Source organism: Phyllostomus hastatus, unplaced genomic scaffold (assembly GCF_019186645.2).
Source record: "Phyllostomus hastatus isolate PE091 unplaced genomic scaffold, TTU_PhHast_1.1 phas_scaffold_345, whole genome shotgun sequence".
Taxonomy (NCBI): Eukaryota; Metazoa; Chordata; class Mammalia; order Chiroptera; family Phyllostomidae; genus Phyllostomus; species Phyllostomus hastatus.
This window is the reverse complement of record NW_025334024.1, coordinates 21,465,939-21,484,354: the sequence shown is the minus strand read 5'-3', so window position 1 is coordinate 21,484,354 and position 18,416 is coordinate 21,465,939. Positions and strand designations below refer to the sequence as shown.

The 18,416-nt window shown below is 39.8% G+C and overlaps 1 protein-coding gene across 1 annotated transcript in view; it reads right to left on the bottom strand.

The window, feature by feature from the left end:
• The window catches only part of CDH8 (cadherin 8), a 338,770-nt gene that overhangs the window by 209,696 nt on the left and 110,658 nt on the right, over nucleotides 1-18,416 (bottom strand). The window contains exon 3 of the mRNA XM_045818654.1: nucleotides 15,648-15,942. Within this exon, the coding sequence (XP_045674610.1) occupies nucleotides 15,648-15,942 (295 nt within the window). The remainder of the gene's footprint in view (nucleotides 1-15,647; nucleotides 15,943-18,416) is intronic.

The window sequence follows — 18,416 nt, the reverse complement described above, 5'->3', positions numbered from 1 at the left end:
TAATCATGAAAAGGCCATGTCTCTGATACCTCACCCAATGGGAACCTCAGTTCTCATCTTTTTATGTCGAGCTACTTGGAAAGATACGTCTTCAACAACCTCGGTCTTCATGGCGAGCACCTGGGGTTAAGCTACTTGAACCACATTTGGCCAAATGTCCATCTGTGGCCCAGAACAGAAGCCACTTTGTGTACATGGTGGCCGGCTGTCCCTATTATCCACGAGGGGTGGACAGTCCGTGGAGAATAAACACACCCCGAGTTAGACACTCAGAGGGTCTTCCCTGCGGCCTCAGAGGAGGGGGATCCTCCGGAGAGGGCTGTGGACGGCAACCTGCTCACTCCTGTGCTCGTTCCCTTTCCCCGCAAACGTCCCCGAAGCAGGGCTTGGCACAGCGGCCGTGGAGTCAGCAGCCCGGGCTCCCGAGCATTGTCAAAGGATGGGAGCCGGAGGGCCAGTTTTAATCAGATAAAGGCCAAATAAAAGCCTCTTGGGTAACGTTTCCCCAAAGCACGGAGATATGACGTTTTAAGATAGTTCCCGCTTAGAAGGTGGTCACCGGAACCCACGCAAGTCCTTCTGTTCATCTCTCTATTGACGGATTGCTTTCTATTCCAGGTTTCCTACTGTTTGTCCTTTCTTTTTTTTTCTTTTTTTTTTTTTTTGCCTGATAGCCAATACGGGATATCTTTACAGCATTTTACATACCAGTGATAGGGCTGTGTGGTCAGTATTTTGGTTAAAACAATGACAATTTCTCACACAACTAAATATAATCCTACCATAGGATCCGGCAGTCATGTCCCTAGCTCTCTTCTCTACTTAGCTGAAAACGTACGTCTAAACAGGAACCTGTACGTGAGTGCTTACCGTGTCTGTTTGTGGTCACACAAAACAGAAAGTAATCAAAATATCTTTAAGTAAGTGAATGGATTAAGTAGAAATAAAAACTGTGGTAATCCATACAATGAAATACTATTTAGTGGTTAAAAGGTATGGACTACTGAGCCAGGTGAAAACAAATCTTAAGTGTATATTGCTAAGTTAAAGGTCTACGTACTATATCATTCCATTTACATAACCTTTTAGAAAATGCAAAATTACAGAGTCAGCAAACAGATCAGTGGTTGCTAGGGACTCAGGGAGAAAGGGAACTTAATAGGGAAAGATTGAGAGATTGTTTTCGAGGTAGTACAAATCCGATCCTGTACTGATGGGCATACGGCACAACGTATTCATCAAAACCATTAGAATTTCACAGAACAATGACTGAACCTTAATATACGCATTTTTTTAAAAATTAGGATGTTGGAAGCCCTGGCTGGCGTAGCTCAGTGGATGGAGCGCGGGCTGGGAACCAAAGTGTCCCAGGTTCGATTCCCAGCCAGGGTACATGCCTGGGTTGCAGGCCATAACCCCCAGCAACCGCACATTGATGTTTCTCTCTCTCTCTCTCTCTCTCTCCCTCCCTTCCCTCTCTAAAAATAAATAAATAAAAATCTTAGAAAATGCCTATTTGTTAAAATTAGGATGTTGGGATTTCCCAGGATGGAATGCAAATTTTGATCAAATAATATAACCATATTATAAATATACTTTTGAAATGTACTGAAGGACTTAGGACTTAGGACTTAGGGATACATATACACATAAGTGTGTATATGTGTGTTTGCATATGTGTGTTTGTATATGTATATACACATAAATGTGTATATGTGTTTTTGTCTGCTTCTTTTATCCCTAAGCCATTCAGTACATTTCAAAATTATATTTATAATATGGTTATATTATTTTGTCACATATATGTATATGTCATATACATATGCACATGCCATATATACGTGTGTACATATACATACACACACAGTATTGTGTGTATATACATACATTTATGTGTTTGTATACACATGAACACATGTGTGCATGCTTATGCACACACACATAAATTAGTGTACATATACATGCATGTATACAAGTATCCCCACATGCATTTGTCTTCCTTCTGTCAGCTGAGCGGCCTAGAAGCAAAACCAACCCAGTAGCAACAAGTATGCTTAATGCTTAGATTTTGGTTTCTAACACCCCAATAAAAGAAAACAGGCCTCTTTGGAGAAATAGCTAATTCTATAACTGAGGTGATGAATATACAAGAAGAGCACAGAGCATCATGCAGTGCAAGAAACTAATGAATAAGTTCTAAAAAACAAACCCCCTCTAAAAAAGAAAATCTATACATGTCAGACCATCAAAGGATTTCCCAGTGGTCAAAGGTGAAAAAAAATTAAGCAAGGAAATAAAGCTGTATTAGATTTTAATCCCAAATATAAAACATAAAATAACCTGAGTTCATATTGAAAGAAAGAGGGGGGGAGGGAGGGAGGAAGGGGGGGAGAGAGAGAGAGAGAGAAGGAAGGAAGGAAGGAAGGAAGGAAGGAAGGAAGGGAGGGAGGGAGGGAGGGAGGGAGGGAGGGAGGGAGGGAGGGGAGAAAACGAGTAATGTGGTTGATCAGGTGGGGAGTGGGGAGTGTAACTTCCACTCTTCATGTCTGTGCTGCATGTAGTAAACTCTACCCAAAGGATACAGCATGGAAAGAGGAGAAACAGAGTAAATGTATAGTAGAGAAACCTGACAAACAACACCACAGCCACATGGTCAAGGTTAACCTCAACAGGTATAAACCTATTATTACTATGTTCTTGAGATAATGTAATACCATGGCACTTTTACCTATGCGGTCTTGCTCCCCAAACACCTTACCCAGTCTCCTTATGAACAAAACATTAAACAAATCCAAAATGAGAGAAATTCTACAAAAATACTTAACGCGTACTCATCACAACTGCTAAAATGCTATATTAATACGGGTTCCTTCATCTTGGCGAGGGTGTCCTACACTGACATAAAATGTTAGTAATTGTGGCAAAGTATGTGGGAGCTCTCTGTGCTCTTCTACAACTTTTTCATAAATGTTAACCTATCCTGAAATAAAAGGTTTACTGAAAAAACAAGAGGTTCTACATGCTCGAACACACAGCTTCCCTGTAAACCATTCCAGAGCAGAAACAGATGTTTGTACTCAGCACGTCTGCGGAGATATGCCTCTACCTCAAGGCTGACTCAGGGGCTCAGCAGTTAGAGAAGAGAGAACATTGGTACCTGATTGGCTAAATCTCCGGTTTTGGATTTTGACTCTAGGACATCCTAATTAAGTTCATTTGGTCAAACTGCATTAGTTCGCTCTGGTTGCCATAACAATACCACAGACTGGGTGATTTATACAAGAGAAATGTGTTTTCTCCGAGTCCTGGAGGCTAGAAGTCCAAGAGCAAGGTGCTGGCTGAGTTGATGTCTCCTGAGGTCTCTGTCCTTGACTTGCAGATGGCTGTTTTCTGGCTGCCTCGTCACACAGTTGTCCTTCTGTTTATACGTGCCCCTGGTGTCTTTTTGTCCATTCAAATCCCTTCTTCATGTAAGAACACCAGTCAGACTGCGTTAGGGCCTGCCTGTAAGTCCTCTTTTTTTTTAAGATTTTATTTATTTTTAGAGAGGGAAGGGAGGGAGAGAGAGAGAGAGAGAGACAGAGAGAGAGAGAGACAGAGAGAGAGAGAGAGAGAGAGAGAGACATCAATGTGCGGTTGCTGGGGGTCATGGCCTGCAACCCAGGCATGTACCCTGACTGGGGATCGAACCTGCGACACTTTGGTTTGCAGCCCACGCTCAGTCCACTGAGCTATGCCAGCCAGTGTAAGTCCCCTTTTTCCCTTAGTTACCACCTCTTTCACAGCACTACCTTCAGATAGAGTTTCATTCTGAGGTCCTGGTTGCTGAGAGCTTCCATATGAGAATGTTGGGGACCATGCTTCAATTCATACCATGAATCCATTCTAATTACATTTGTACAGTATAAATGTGATAGTAACACTTGACCTATATGCTATATAATCCTCGTGTAATATATAATGTACAATAATTACACTTGACTTTATATACTTGATATATATAATACACCCTTTTAAAAATCCGTCTGGTGTTTTGGCACAGTACCTAGCCTGCAGTGGAAGCTAAATAAATAGTATCTGTCATGGCTTCTGTCCCTAGTTAGATAGATAACCTGGGATGGTATTTCCAGAATTCCCTTCCTTATATAGTCAGCCTTGGGCTGTGCATCTGAGGATCTGCTGTTTGTTGAATCCTTGGATGCAGAGCCCAGGACGATGGACGGCCAGCCAAGGGACATGAGCATCCCTGGCTTTTGGCATCCTGGGCAGCAGGGGTGGGTGGATGCTGGGATCAAACCCTCGTGGACACCAAGGGAGGCTGTATTGTGCTGGTCAGGTTTGGCCTGAGATTTTAAAGACAGAAGTGGAGAAGGCAGATAGAAAGTCAGCACGGGGTATTAGGTACTGGGGCAGCTCATGCTAAATTCAGCAGATGTTCAAGTTCAACATGTTGGCAGAGAGCAGAATCCAAGTTCGCAGCTCCTTCAACAACTGTTGGACCTGTTCCTTCCATTGCCCAAATCCTGCGCTAGATATGTGTGCAGGCCTATGGGAAAGGCATCCCCTCCTCTTGCGGTTACCCGCGCCACGGAAAATTGAGGAGGAGAGATAGACAGGGTCTTCAGGTTGTCGTCTTGGATTCCACTGTATTCCGGGCCTCTCCCACTTCACCCTCAGCTTTCCTTCCCGCACCCGAAGCAATGAGAGCAGCTTTGCCTAGATTTCTCTGGCAGCTCAGTAACTGCAAATGGTCTGATCCCTGTAATAACTCCCTTCTTACTCTGCAGACTGTTAGTGATCCTCCTGGTCTGATGGGAAGCTCTCAGTTTTACCAATAATATCAGCTGGAGTAAGCTATGTTATGGCTGCATGCCTCTGTTTTCTCTTTTTAAAAATGACAGTAACAGAATTCACTTCATGGGGTTGTTAGGATTAAATGAATGCACATGAACAGTGTTTGGCATAAACACATTAAATATTAATTACTATGTAGGAATAAAGTAATTATTCATTATGCTAGCCTCAAGTGAATAACATTGCTTTGGATTTCAGAAGGAATACGCACGAACGCTTCAACACCTATTTCAAAGATCTTTATTTTATGAATTCCACCCTCCCCTCCTCCATCATATTTCTTGAGCCCAAACCACTCTTATGGTTTGCAAAGATTCATAATTGGTAGATAATGATGACGTCTGAAAAGTCTGATATGGTTATAAAGAGAAGATTCCTGGGTCTCACGCTCCCTGATAAAAAGAAAATGAATAAGATCATCTCTAACATGGCCACAAATATGATTTTGCTGACTTTAAACTCTTCAAGTACAGATACAAGGAATGAAATCTCGTCTCCTTAGAATAAAAGATGTATCTGAGACCATCCATACAGTCTCATTGACAGTCTCACAGTGTAACTATTTTTGCCTTTTTTAGGATATCTAATTATATACCAAATACACACACAATCTATATCTTTTTTCTCTATAAGTCTACATTCATATCTCTATCCTTCATTCTTTTAATAGTTTGCATATCTTCTCTACCCTTTTCTATGTACTGATCTCTGTTTATCTATGCATGTAGCTGTCTTGCCACATAAATTTCACCCTATTTTTCTCTCTGTGAAGATATTGGTAAAAAAGAATAAGGGAAAAAAGGCACATATCTCATAAAACTGTGATTGCTAACCAACCAAGAAATAAAAGCACTTGGGTCTAAAAAGAACCTTTTAAATTAAATTTGTGGGGCGATACCAATTAATAGGATCACATAGGTTTCAAGTGCACATTTCTCTGATACACGATCAGTATATTGCCTTGTGTTCCCACCACCCACAGGGATCTAAAGATCTAATGGCAACTTTTAAAGTTCAGTGAATCCAGGGAGGACAACGGTGAAGCCCATGACAGCCAAATATTAACGTTAAAGAATAATATTAGAGCCCTGGCTGGCGTAGCTCAGTGGATTGAGCGCGGGCTGTGAACCAAAGTGTCGCAGGTTCGATTCCCAGTCAGGGTACATGCCTGGGTTGCAGGCCATGACCCCCAACAACCTCACATTGATGTTTCTTTCTCTCTCTATCTCCCTTCCTTCCCCTCTCTAAAAATAAATAAATAAAATCTTAAAAAAAAAAGAATAATATTCATACCCACAGAGAGATTTAGGAAGCACCAGCAGCTCTGGGAGGCAGGGTTCCCGGAAGAGCACACCAGACGGCAGTGACTTTCAGCCCATACGCTGCAAGAGTTTTTAAAACATGCAGGACCTGACTACTTGGTCAGGCGCACTGACTTCTTTTCCCTTGGATTGTCAAATAAGAAAATGACCGCAGCCAATATAACAATAGCTGCCTGGTGTGAATGAATCCAAATCATACCTACTTTTTTTTTGTCAGATCAGCCTAAGACATATTTTGGGGTATGCCACAGAATTTTAGGAATTAGTTTATGTATGCCATGAGATGAAAAACGTTGAAAATTGCTGCCATACACACACAAAAATATATATACTGACAAAGGTGTCCCACATTCATTTTCGGCCAAGGCTTCAGAATTTCACAAACGCGTGTTGGGGATGTGCCCTGACATGCAGCGGATTCGTTGCCCGGTGGGCAGATGTGGGCGAAGGCTGCACCCCACGAGCTTTTCCCTCCTCAGCCCCTCTAATTCGTGATTTCCTGCAATGGCTATGTAACAAGAAATTCCTAACACTGCAAGTGTTGATGCTAATTCACAGAGCTGTACACACAGACACGGCTTGAATAATTTAAGAACAATTTGCCCTTTGCCACTAGAATCAATACACGTGTTGGATCCTAAAATAGCACATCTCAGAGGAGAACAAAGAGACGAGAGAGACGGCGGGATCGTGGGGCTGTCTGGGAGGAATCCCTCCTTGGCTCCTCCACCTTCCCTTTATGACACAAAGTTTTTCTTGAGTGTTTTGATTTTTTCTCATGCTAAGTGCAGATTTACTGATGCGAGAATACGTTTCAGTATTTGAAGTAGCAGAAGATTATTTGAGCAGAAAGCAGATCTCATTTTCCTCCGAAGGGTTCCGGGTAGATCTGGAGGAAGGGTTGGCCATAGGACAGTTCTCCGAGTAGAGAGGAGTGAGGTGTAATTTTCAGAAAGTTTAACCAATAAATCCGTAAGTAGGAAGAAGCCAAAATGTGAGTGGGTAAAAGATCTATTTCTGAAAAACTTAAAGAGACAATACCTCCATAACCAAACTGAGAATCAAATTGTTATTCAATGAAATCGGGTTTAAGTCTAATGAGCAGGGTGCAGGGACATGGTGGAGGAAAAGTTGAAGGGACAGAAAGAGAACGTTAGCATTAGCACCTGCTATGCCTAGGCCGGTAAACCATTGTTTAATTGGAATATTGATCGGCTGACCTGGTTTAGAGGCACAGGGTGAGATATAAAATCGATGTTGCCTCTTCACTTCGATATCGCTCACGCTGAGTCAATGCTTTAATTTTAATCCTCTGAAACATCAGTTTAAATTATGAGATCCCTATGAATGGGACAGACAGGCTTCTAAATTAGGCTGAGGCAACAAACCCCATTCCACAGGGAGTAACTGCTCACCCTGTGGGGTGAGGTTAGGGGCAGAGATTGTTAAATTTGTTTTCAGTAGGTTCAAGTTGCAGGCCTATATATAACTTATGGAAATACATTTTTATGTAGTATTCTATCACATTGATTAAAAGTGATGTCAATATTGAAAAATGTAAAAACAAATGAGATATTTCACTATATTTTCTGGTGATTTCTACCATTCTGAAGAATTTTTATTGGCTAGTGATTGGGAATTCATCTTCTAAAAATAATTCAAAGATTTCAACTTCTTACTTGAAATTCCTAAATTCATAGACCAAATAAATGTATGAGAGGAGATACCACTCTTGATGGAAAATATCCATCTTTTCTATCTTGGTAATGGAACCCGAGGCTTCTGAGCCAATCCTGTAACAAATAGTTCTAGAATTTTAACTCTTTTTTCAACTTACTAAAACCTGGATTTCTATAAAATTTGATCTGAAGAGAAACAGAAGCATATATAAAATTTACAATAAAATTCCCTAAGCCATTCTACCTGTGTCAGCATATTTTTCTGGGTTGATATTTGGATTAAAGAACCTTAACTTTAAAGAGATCAGAAATCTGAGTTAACAATTGCAAGGCCCTAAAAATAGGGTTTCATTAGGGATAATAAAATTGATGAATTAAATTACTGTGCTATCAATGATTGATGAAATTGCACCTTACAATTTGGGGAGAACAGAGGAGTAAGCATTAAAGTAAAATTTGATGGAAGGAGTTTCCTCACATTCAGAAGGCATTCAAATAAATCTCGTTTATATTCCCATATTATACCCCCCCTTGTGTCTGGTCAAAATGAGGAAGCAATGTAATGCCCCTGATAAGACAAATACATTTTAGGTACCTCTCACTGTTAATTGCCAGTAACTTTCCCATTTGAATATTCTAGCAATTTGTTTGTTTGTTGATAGAAGTTTTCTTCATAATTGCCAAAACTTAAAAGCAACCAAGATGTCCCTCAGCAGGTGAACACACAGACTATGGTAAATCCAGACAATGGATCATCACTCATTACCAAAAAGAAATGAGCTATCAAGCCAACTGTCTACACGTCCCTGTAGAGGTTTAGCTTCTTTATGCAGAATAGAAACTGCCCAGTCCTCACCCCACCTCAGGGTTTGGGGGAACCACTGCTGTTACATGCATTCGTATCAGGCAGGCCAGAGGGATGGCTTCTGAGGGTGTTTATTGCAGTCTTCATGATTTCCCTCCCATGTTTTCCTAAAGAATTTCAATTTTGTTCATCACTCTGAATCAAATATAAGACAAAAAATATAATCAAAATCACCAATATACATTTTTGACTTTGCCTCTCTCCCCTTTAAAAGAGAGAAATCTGCTGGATTCTCTTATCTAGCTGAGAGAGAGAAAGCAAGCCACACCCTCTCAATTACAAGAAAAAATTATGTTAGGTTTAAGATAGTTTGTCAGTATGAACAGTTTTTAATCTTTTAAGCTTATGTGACATAAATTTGTTCTTTGATAATAAAAATAATTATAAAAATGAATCTCTTTAATTATTACTTTGGGAATCTCCTTTATATCAGACTAACATATGTACTGCACAGTGACAAGAATAACAAGCTAATAATCCATGTAAGCTATAGCTATTATAACTTTCATTTCAGTCCATAGAAATTGCAAATCTCACCATTTAATTGCATACTAAATTACCATGTGGCATTGCATCAAGATGGTTGCGAGGGAGAGAGGCTGGCAATGGAATCAACTGTCAGTGGCCCATGAGGCAATCACTCCTAACCACGGGATGGAGCCTCCATAAAAGCTGAAGGGACAGCATCAGAGAGCACTTCCGGAGGTGAACCACGGGAGGTTTGGGGAGAGCGGTGCACCTGGGGAGGGCACGGAGGTGCCATGCCCCTCCCTGTGTGCCTTGTCTGATGCATCCCTTCTATCTGGCTAGTCCTGAGTTCTAGCCTTTTTTTCTTAAGATTTTTATTTATTTATTTATTTATTTTAGAGAGGGAAGGGAGGGAGAAAGAGAGAGAGAGAAACATCAATGTGTAGTTGCTGGGGGCCGTGGCCTGCAACCCAGGCATGTGCCCTGACTGGGAATCGAACCTGCGATGCTTTGGTTTGCAGGCCGAGCTCAATCCACTGAGCTATGCCAGCCAGGGCTAGTTCTAGCCTTTTATAACAAACTGATAACCTAGTGAATTCTGTGAGCCTTTCTAGCAAATGGCTATGAGTTCTGTGAGCCACTGTAGCAAATTCATCGAACCCACAGAGATGGGTTAGGGGGGCCTCCGATTTATAGGCTCTTGGTTACAAGCACGGGTGACAACCTGGACTAGTCACCGGCCTGTGACACGAGGGTGGGGTGGGTACATAACCTGGTAGGACTGCCTCAACCTGTGGAATCTGATGCTGTCTCTGGACGACAGTATCAGAATTGAGCTGAATTGTAAGACACCATGAAGTTGGCCAAGAATTTCTTGGTGTTGTGTGGGAAGGCCCCCTCTCACATAAACGCACCCACAAATCACACCTGGGTCCAGGAACCTAATCTATTATTAAATTATGATACACTTATACTTTAGAGAATGAAGTATAGCGAGCATTTTGCTTTCTTTAATTCAGTGTTTATCAATCAAATTCGACTTTTCAATCAACCTATTTTGAATACCTATTGAAAGACATTGCCATAGGTCTATTATACATCAAGAGGTGACTTAAGTATACAGGACAACAAGAGTAGAGAGTAGTATAGGTCCCTGCCTCTACTCTGGACTGTCTGTCTGCTGTCTGAACCTTCCACTGCAAAAGCCCATAGGTGTGGCTGGGCAAGGTAGGGATCCATGTAAGGGCAGGGAGGGGAGGGGGCAGTGGGACACTGGGTAAACACTTGTGCGCAGGAGTCAGAGGATGAGCAGAAGGCGCAAAGGTTATTCAAATAATAAATATGTGGAGCATAAAAAAACCCCTCAAATTTCTCACTGTTGGAAAAAGAGGGAAAAAATGGAATGAACCATGTGGTGTTGCTTTAGAACCGAAGAGAGACAGGTGAACTCAAGGTACAGCACGGATTTTATCCTTTTACTGTAAAAGGACATTGTTGGGACAACTGGAGATATCTTACTGAGGGTGGTGCATTCCACAGCAATGGTGCAGCAAAATGAACTTCCTCATGTTGATGCTTGTATTGTGCTGTGTAGAGAAACCTCCACGTGGGAATGACTTGCTCTGGCTTCCCATGGCAAAGGGCACCCTATCAGCCACTTACTCTCCAGTAGTTTGGGGAAAATAGATTTGGACAGCTGCATTTGCAACTTTCCTCTAAGATAAAACGTGCTCCAGATGAAAGGTAATAAATAAACTGAAAAGCAGTAGTATGCATTTTGTACGGGCCTTTTGCCAAATGAGGATTTAAGGATGTTTAGCATAAAAAGACATGGTCACAAAGAAAAGGCATAATATTAAAGATAAGAGAAGATGGAAGAATGAGAATAGCATATAGAAAGGAGCCTGAAATTATTTTCAAATTTGAACATCTTTCTTTCGGCTGAGTTCCTCTTCAAGAAGAGTAAGTTCGCTTGTATATTGTGTACTGACTTTCATAACCTCTTCAGTTATAAGCCTCTTAAACGTATTTTTTGACTAAGTCATCTCTTGAACTGCTGCTATTTCGATCATTATTTTTTGGCGGAGAGCGCGTTCTCCTTTTGCATTATCTAGACTCGATCCCCGTTTACTCCCTTCAGTCTTTTCCTTTATTATATGAACGGCACTTCGGCCCCAGTTGTTCACCCCGTTCTTCTTAATTTCATTGTTTTAAATTCCTAGGTGATGTATTGTTCTCACATTTTTTAAGTGCTTCTATTCCTATCTTGACAGTTGTATAAAACTTCCTCTGAACTTCTCCTTGTCCAAATCCCATCCCAGTGTTCTTCAATTTAGTCTGCAAAGCGCGCTGGCCCCTAGAGCACCTCCACCTCAGAAAAACATTAACGATGATTAATATGCAGCGGGATCTTGGTGCTTGCATAAACCCAGTTCCCTGGAGATATTATGAAAGATTAGTCGAGCATACTGGTTAAATCCCAAGGAGGTAAAGTCGGATGTCTAGACTTAAATCCCTGCTCCTCCACTTAATATCTGGATTTGGATTAGCTATCATTTCCCCCGATTTTCTGATTTAAAAATAATGAGAAGTGGGGAAGAGAAGAGCACTACCGATGTTGTAGGATTGTTGTGGATATTAGAAGCATTTAACATAGCTTCTGGCATACAGCAACTTTTCATTACGTATCAATTGTTGTTAGAGGTGCCACGAATCTAAAAGTAAACTCGGAGAATCCCGAGAGTCATGTTTTATATAACTGTGTACTCGACAATGCAATAATGCCTACCAGCTTAAGCACTGCAGAAGTCGGTCCCCCTTTATCCGCAGTGCTGCTTTCTGTGGCTGCTGCAGTCAACCGCAGTCTGAAAATATCAAGTGGAAAATTCCAGATATTTTGAGAGACTGCATTTACATCACTTTTATTAAAGTATATTGTTATAATCACTTTACTTCATTGTTAGTTACTGGTGTTAATCTGTTATGGTGCCAAATTTAGGAAGCAAACTTTATCCTAGATAATGTATGTATAGGAAAAAAACAGGATGTACAAGGATCAGCACTATTCCCTGTTGCAGTCATCCACTAGGGATCTTGACATGTATCCCCCGTAGATGAAGGGAGAACACTGTACTTGGCTTTCTCGTCTCTTTACTTCTACCTTCAGTAATATACGCTTTTGAATAAAATAGAGTTCATTCCAGTATGCACATTTGTGAAACATAAAGTGAAGGCTCCTGAGCATTTGTATTATATAGGCAATGTATATCATATAGGCAATTTTTTGATTCACACTAGTAAGACTCACAAATGGACAGTTGGAAAGAAATTAACATCCCTTTAAAAATAATCATTAGACTTTCCCAAACATAGGTTGTTAGGTAGGTATTACTGTGCACATTAGACAGATAGAGAAAGTGCGATTACATGGTTTATGCAAGCAGAAGGCAAATTTCAGGCCATATAATCTGAGGTTCCATTTTCAAATCAAATAAAAAGCTTATTTTACCCAAACCTAGGTGTAGACATAAAAACAGGGTTAAACAACCCTCACTCCAACATGCAATAGCATTGAGAAATACCCATTTAAACTATCTGAAGATCGATAAATACAGGTAAATTTTCATTGAATAACCAACTTCAACAGAGCTAGCCTGGTATCCACGGTAAAAACCAGACAAGTTCACGCACCGCACTTTCTGTTGCATTGCCATAAAAGTGAATTCTCATCAAGTTCTGCAATTCACAGTCGAATATAAAAGAGCTGCATCGCCAGCTCCCAAATAAGATACTTCTAAAATAATTTAGCTGCCATTTGGGCAAATATATACGTGTGTTTTGTCTTGACAGCCTGTCAACTGGCAGCCAGTTCTTGAATATCACATTCATTTCAATTTAATACTGCTAAATTTCTCAATGAGGATTTTATTTCTCATGTTCAGCACAGTGAACTCCCCCGGTCCTGGCTGGCATTCCTCGGGATGCACAGGTGCAGGGGCTGGCATTTCTGCAGCAGCGAAGGAAGAAAAATGAAAGGAGGAAGGAGGGGAGGGAAGAGACAGGCTGGGAGAGCACAGTGAGGAGAGAAAGGAGATAGAAGTGACCTTCATCCTGATATTCACCTTCGTGAGAAATGAAGGGAATAATTCACACTTGACAATAAAATAGTGCAGCTGCCTCTGCTTCCTTTAACCAGAGAGGCTGGAGTCAAACAGCCACCATACACCCCACGCGTAAAATCGATACATAAGGGAAGGTGGGGAAGAGATTAATAAAAAATAATTTTGTGGAAACCACCACCACAACCAATTATCGCATGCTTGTTTACTTTCTGGCACACCTTGACCTTGTATGTTACCACACAATTCTCACACAATGAAAGCAAGATGGAAACTATTATCTTCACATTGTAGCTAAGGAAAACGAGCAATAATTTAACCTCCCTGAACTTCAAAGTCAGCCAAATAATAAGGGATAAAACCGGGATTCAAAACTCTATCTTTTTAACTTCCCAACCTATAGTTTGAACTGTAAGCACAGCCCATGCAGTTTTTGAAAGAGATGTCATAGACAAGGCATTTCCTTCAAGAAAAATAACTGTGTATGTTAGTGTAGGTTATTTCTTTTAGCTTCTCCTTTCCAATCAAGAAACGTCTTTTAGATAGGAAAGCATTATATGCTATGTATTTATAGGTTCACATACATGCTGCATAATGTAGCTAATAATATCTTTACAATCCTTTCCTTAGCTGAAGTTGACCTTGGAGTCTGCCCAAGTTGGAGTGGGGCAACTTCTTTCTCCAAATGGTTAGCAGGCACATGACTCATATACACAGAAATGGAAGCCTCGGACACATTTACAATAAATAGATAGAGACTTGGCCGCGAAGATGTACAAATCACGATAACGAGGAAAAAGTAACAACGTCCCTCTTCACCATTTGTTAGCAATTAAAATAAAGGGTTCTTTGTGTATTGTAGGTGCCGGCAGCCCTTTAAAACCATGTTGCTCTAATCCAGATAAAGAGATGAAGGAAGCAAGTTCTCTGCCCTAAATGAGTGGTCAAACAAGAACAGCAAGAAAAAAAAATCGAGTGTTTGTCGGTTTCTGTTCGCATGTCAGAATTTGAAAGAAGTAGACACACGGAGATGTTTTTGCTTGTTTGTGGGTTTCTTTTTGTGGTAATAGTAACAGTAGAGAGATAACTTTCTGCTAAAAAGCCATACAAGTTTCCCTAGAAACAGTGTCATTTCAGTCATCTATAGAGAAGCCATGTGATCTGATAAGAAGAAAGAATTAATAAAAGTGGAATTCCTTGCACAAGAGATAGACAAAGTAGAGTTTTGGCAGGAGAGATACTTGGGTGAGATGCGAAAGCTCACAATCAATTCTGATTTGTGGCTGCAGTGAGTGTATCTACTGAAGCTATATTGTGAGTAAAAAAGAAGCTATCACATACAGCCAAGCTACTTAACTAATTCTGGCCTTCAATTTATGTCTCTACGTGTGGTTTTTATTTGTCTCATCATGTTCTCCTGCTTCGTTTGAATTTATGTCATTTTGTTGCATTTTAATTTTGATGTGTGTATCCTTGTAGGTGGTCCCAGCTGTAATTTAAAACTAAGTAGGGTCTATATTCCATACATTAGAATGACTCCCGCGGTTGCGCACTCTGAATTTTGGACCCTGCCTGCTAATTTGGTCAGATAAGGAAGAGCTCTCTAGTATCAAGTCTGGGTGATATCAGGGGTTTTTCCAGGATCAAGGCCAGGGTTTGGGGAGAGAGCAGCAGATCCAAAACAACAACAACAAAAAGGAAGGACTAGAAAATCACGTCTTGAAATATACACTGCTCTGTAAAATGTCACAGACACTTCAATGGCTCAGAAACATTGGGAGCGGGCCCTTGGGAACGGTAGCACTCCTGGAAAACAGTTCAGTTAAGGTAAGTCAGCCACAGCATGGAAGTCTCGGGTAACCGATTTCCTAATCCACTCTCGACTCGCCCCACCAGCCCGATTCAATGTCTGGCTGACTCCAGACCTAGACGCTTCCCCGTTTCTCTGTGCACTGCATCTGCCTGAGAATATGCACAAACAAATAATTAAACATCAAGCAAATATCAATAGGATTAGTCTGGCATATTGGAACAAATCTTGATAAATCCGCCTCAGTAACAATACTTCAACCATGGGTCTATGAGAGGCATACAAATTCAGCCTATTGAAGCACTGTCGGGCAAAAAGAGATATTTTAATACAACGGCTTCGCCAGTTCCTATTACTAAGAGACGAAAGCTATTGAGCTGTGGCACGGAGCCCAAAAAAGGGGATTTGGAAATGCAAATGAGAGATAAGACAGTAATGAATGTCTTTTATTCAGCGATACACTATCCCTGATGCCAGGGGCTATTTTAAAGATGACTCCTAATAGTTCTGCGAAATTGGAAGCATACATACCCAAAATGGACATCTCCGGCACGGTGGCATGATAGGGCCCATTAAGAAACTCTGGTGCATTGTCGTTGATGTCTTGAACTTTAATGATAAATTCAGAAGGAGGCTCAAGGGGCTTGTTGGTCTCCCAGTCCACTGCCTGAGCTGTGAGGGTGTACTCGGCCTTTTCTTCTCGATCGAGTCTTTTGATAGCGTGGATATCTCCTGTTATATCATTTATCTGAAAGATTGTCCCAGCTCCATCACCAGATAGGATGTACTTGATTTTTTTGCTCCCAGGATCCAGGTCTGTGTGTAGCTAAAATGAAAAGTGACATCAGTTAGTGATGGGGCAATTTGCAACCTGTTTTTTTTTTTAGCCACCTCCTGCTTGAATATCTGGTTGGTTCTTTTTACGTTCATTGTAACTTCATCATTTCTGCTAACAGTAGTTGTACAAAGAGTCTATGCAACTGTATGTATATAAATCAAAATAAAACATAATGAAATTAAGTTTGAATGCTTAAAAAATACTCTGACCTGTTTAGTATAAACTGATATGTATTTAGAATGATAAAAAGATGAAGGAAAAAATACAAAAATAAATGATTTTTTAAATTTACAAATACATTTATTTAAAGGTGTTATTACTAGCTACCTTTTATAGATCACTATTTGTATGCCAAGAACTCTGTGAATTACTTCTCATATAATTCCCTTAATTTTTATCAGAAAATAAATGAATTAAAATATTTCATATGAAAGTTGAAAAAAAGGAAGTTTGACATGATAACCTCCTCAATGTTCATAGTTTGGAATCAAGCCTGGTAGACCTTGAATTAAACTCGGATCTGCCTGCTATATCTACAAAAGCAAAAGTAATTCGAATAGTCTCGTGTACATTAAAATCTTATGTTTGCCTAGGTTTTTACTTTGTTTCATACAATTCTTCAGGTCCAGGAAAATCATTCCCTTTTTATAAAGTAGAACACTGAGGCCAGAGTAGGGGAGCACGTTTTCCAAAGATAAGAATGCTTAGAAAAGTAGGAACTTTGCAGCAGCGACCCAGATCCATCTCGGGTCATGGCGACAGGTACTCACTGACAACACCCCACCTGAACCATTTTGATAGGTGTAGAACCACGCTGGCTTTAAACCGTTCAGTTTAGCTCTGGCCAGGTGGCTCAGTTGGTTGGAGTGTCATCCCATTCACCAAAAAGGTTGCAGGTTCGATTCCCGGTCAAGGCACTTGCATAACTAGGTTATGGGTTCGATTCCAGGTTGGGAAGCATATGGGAGGCAACTAGTCAATGTTTCTCTCTCACATTAATGTTTCTCTCTGTCTCTCCCTCTCTCTCTTTAAAATCAACAAAGACATATCCTCAGGTGAGGATTAAAAAATAAGAAATAACATGTTTGATTTACTCTCAAGAGGGAAACAGGAATGTTCTGATGCACATTGCTTCTTTGTATTTTCCATTGCTCCCGTTTTTAAAAAATAAACTAAAATAAAACAAAAATGTTTATTTTTAGTTTGCTTTTTTAAAAAAAGTCATTGAATTATAGTTGGAACATACAAAGTGCACATGTTTTCAGTTTAACTCAGTTATTTAAATACCAATATAGTTCCACTTATTGCACCATGAGATTCCAAATACTTATTCCTTTAAAAAATAAACTGTCTTGTGGAAAGAAATGCCTAGAAACTCAGAAGACATTGTATCCTCTTGGGACTGTGTTCATTCAGAACAGGCTCTATCACTTTCTTTGCCAAATAAATTGTATTTAGCGCTCCAATAAATGAAAAGAAAAGATTATAAAAAAGACATAAAATAGTAACAAAGCATTCAAATGCATCTAGATCTCCTCCTTTACTTTTGAATATTTTAAAAAGTTAAAGCCTAAGATTACATCAATTATTTATCGAATCTCAAAATGTATCCCCTTCATTTATTGTATCAAATTTATTAACAAGAGCAAATATTGAAATGCCACTTTATCTTAATGAATGTGGGATTACAATTCATTAATGTGATATTAATCCTAATTTATGATCATTTTAATTTATGTGCATTTTAACATGTCTATTAGCATTTTTATTAAAAAAGAATATTTGAATAATATATCATTCTTGGAGGTTTCCATTAATATACAAAGCCTTCCTGAGACACAGAAGGTATTGATGTGTGTTACACTTCTCAATAGCATTTGTGCTTTTAAAAATTATGTCCTCAAAACAGTGTTATCATCATGTTAGAATTTATTTGTGGCACATTTTTATAATATTTATTAATTATTAAATTATAATTATAATCTTAACTAAGATTTTGAGGTCCCTTGTGTTTAGAAATAACTGAGAGAGAAGAAGAGAAAAACAGTGTTCTGAAAGAGAAAAAGACAATGCTAAGATTCAGGTCTCTCTAACTATGTAAACTGGAGAAAATAACACTTTTTTTTGAGCTTCCATTATTCTGCCTATAATATGAAGATGAAACATCTACCCTGAAGAACTGATTTTAGAACTCTATTTAAAAAGAATTTATAATCTATTCGAAAACGAGAAAAAGGGAGGCGGACATATTAAGCGCTCAATAACGAAAGTCATTTTACTTCATGTCACACTCGACTATACACAAGTGTCAGAAAACACTGTGATAACAAGCCCAGCTGCAACCTAAGTGAAAGCAAGTTCCCAAGACTTCCTCCTGAAAATGCAGGGAAAGAAAAAAAACAAGTAAACACTGTAGGCTTCTTCTTTCTTCTGAAAATTCATTTTTAGTAAAACCCACACCC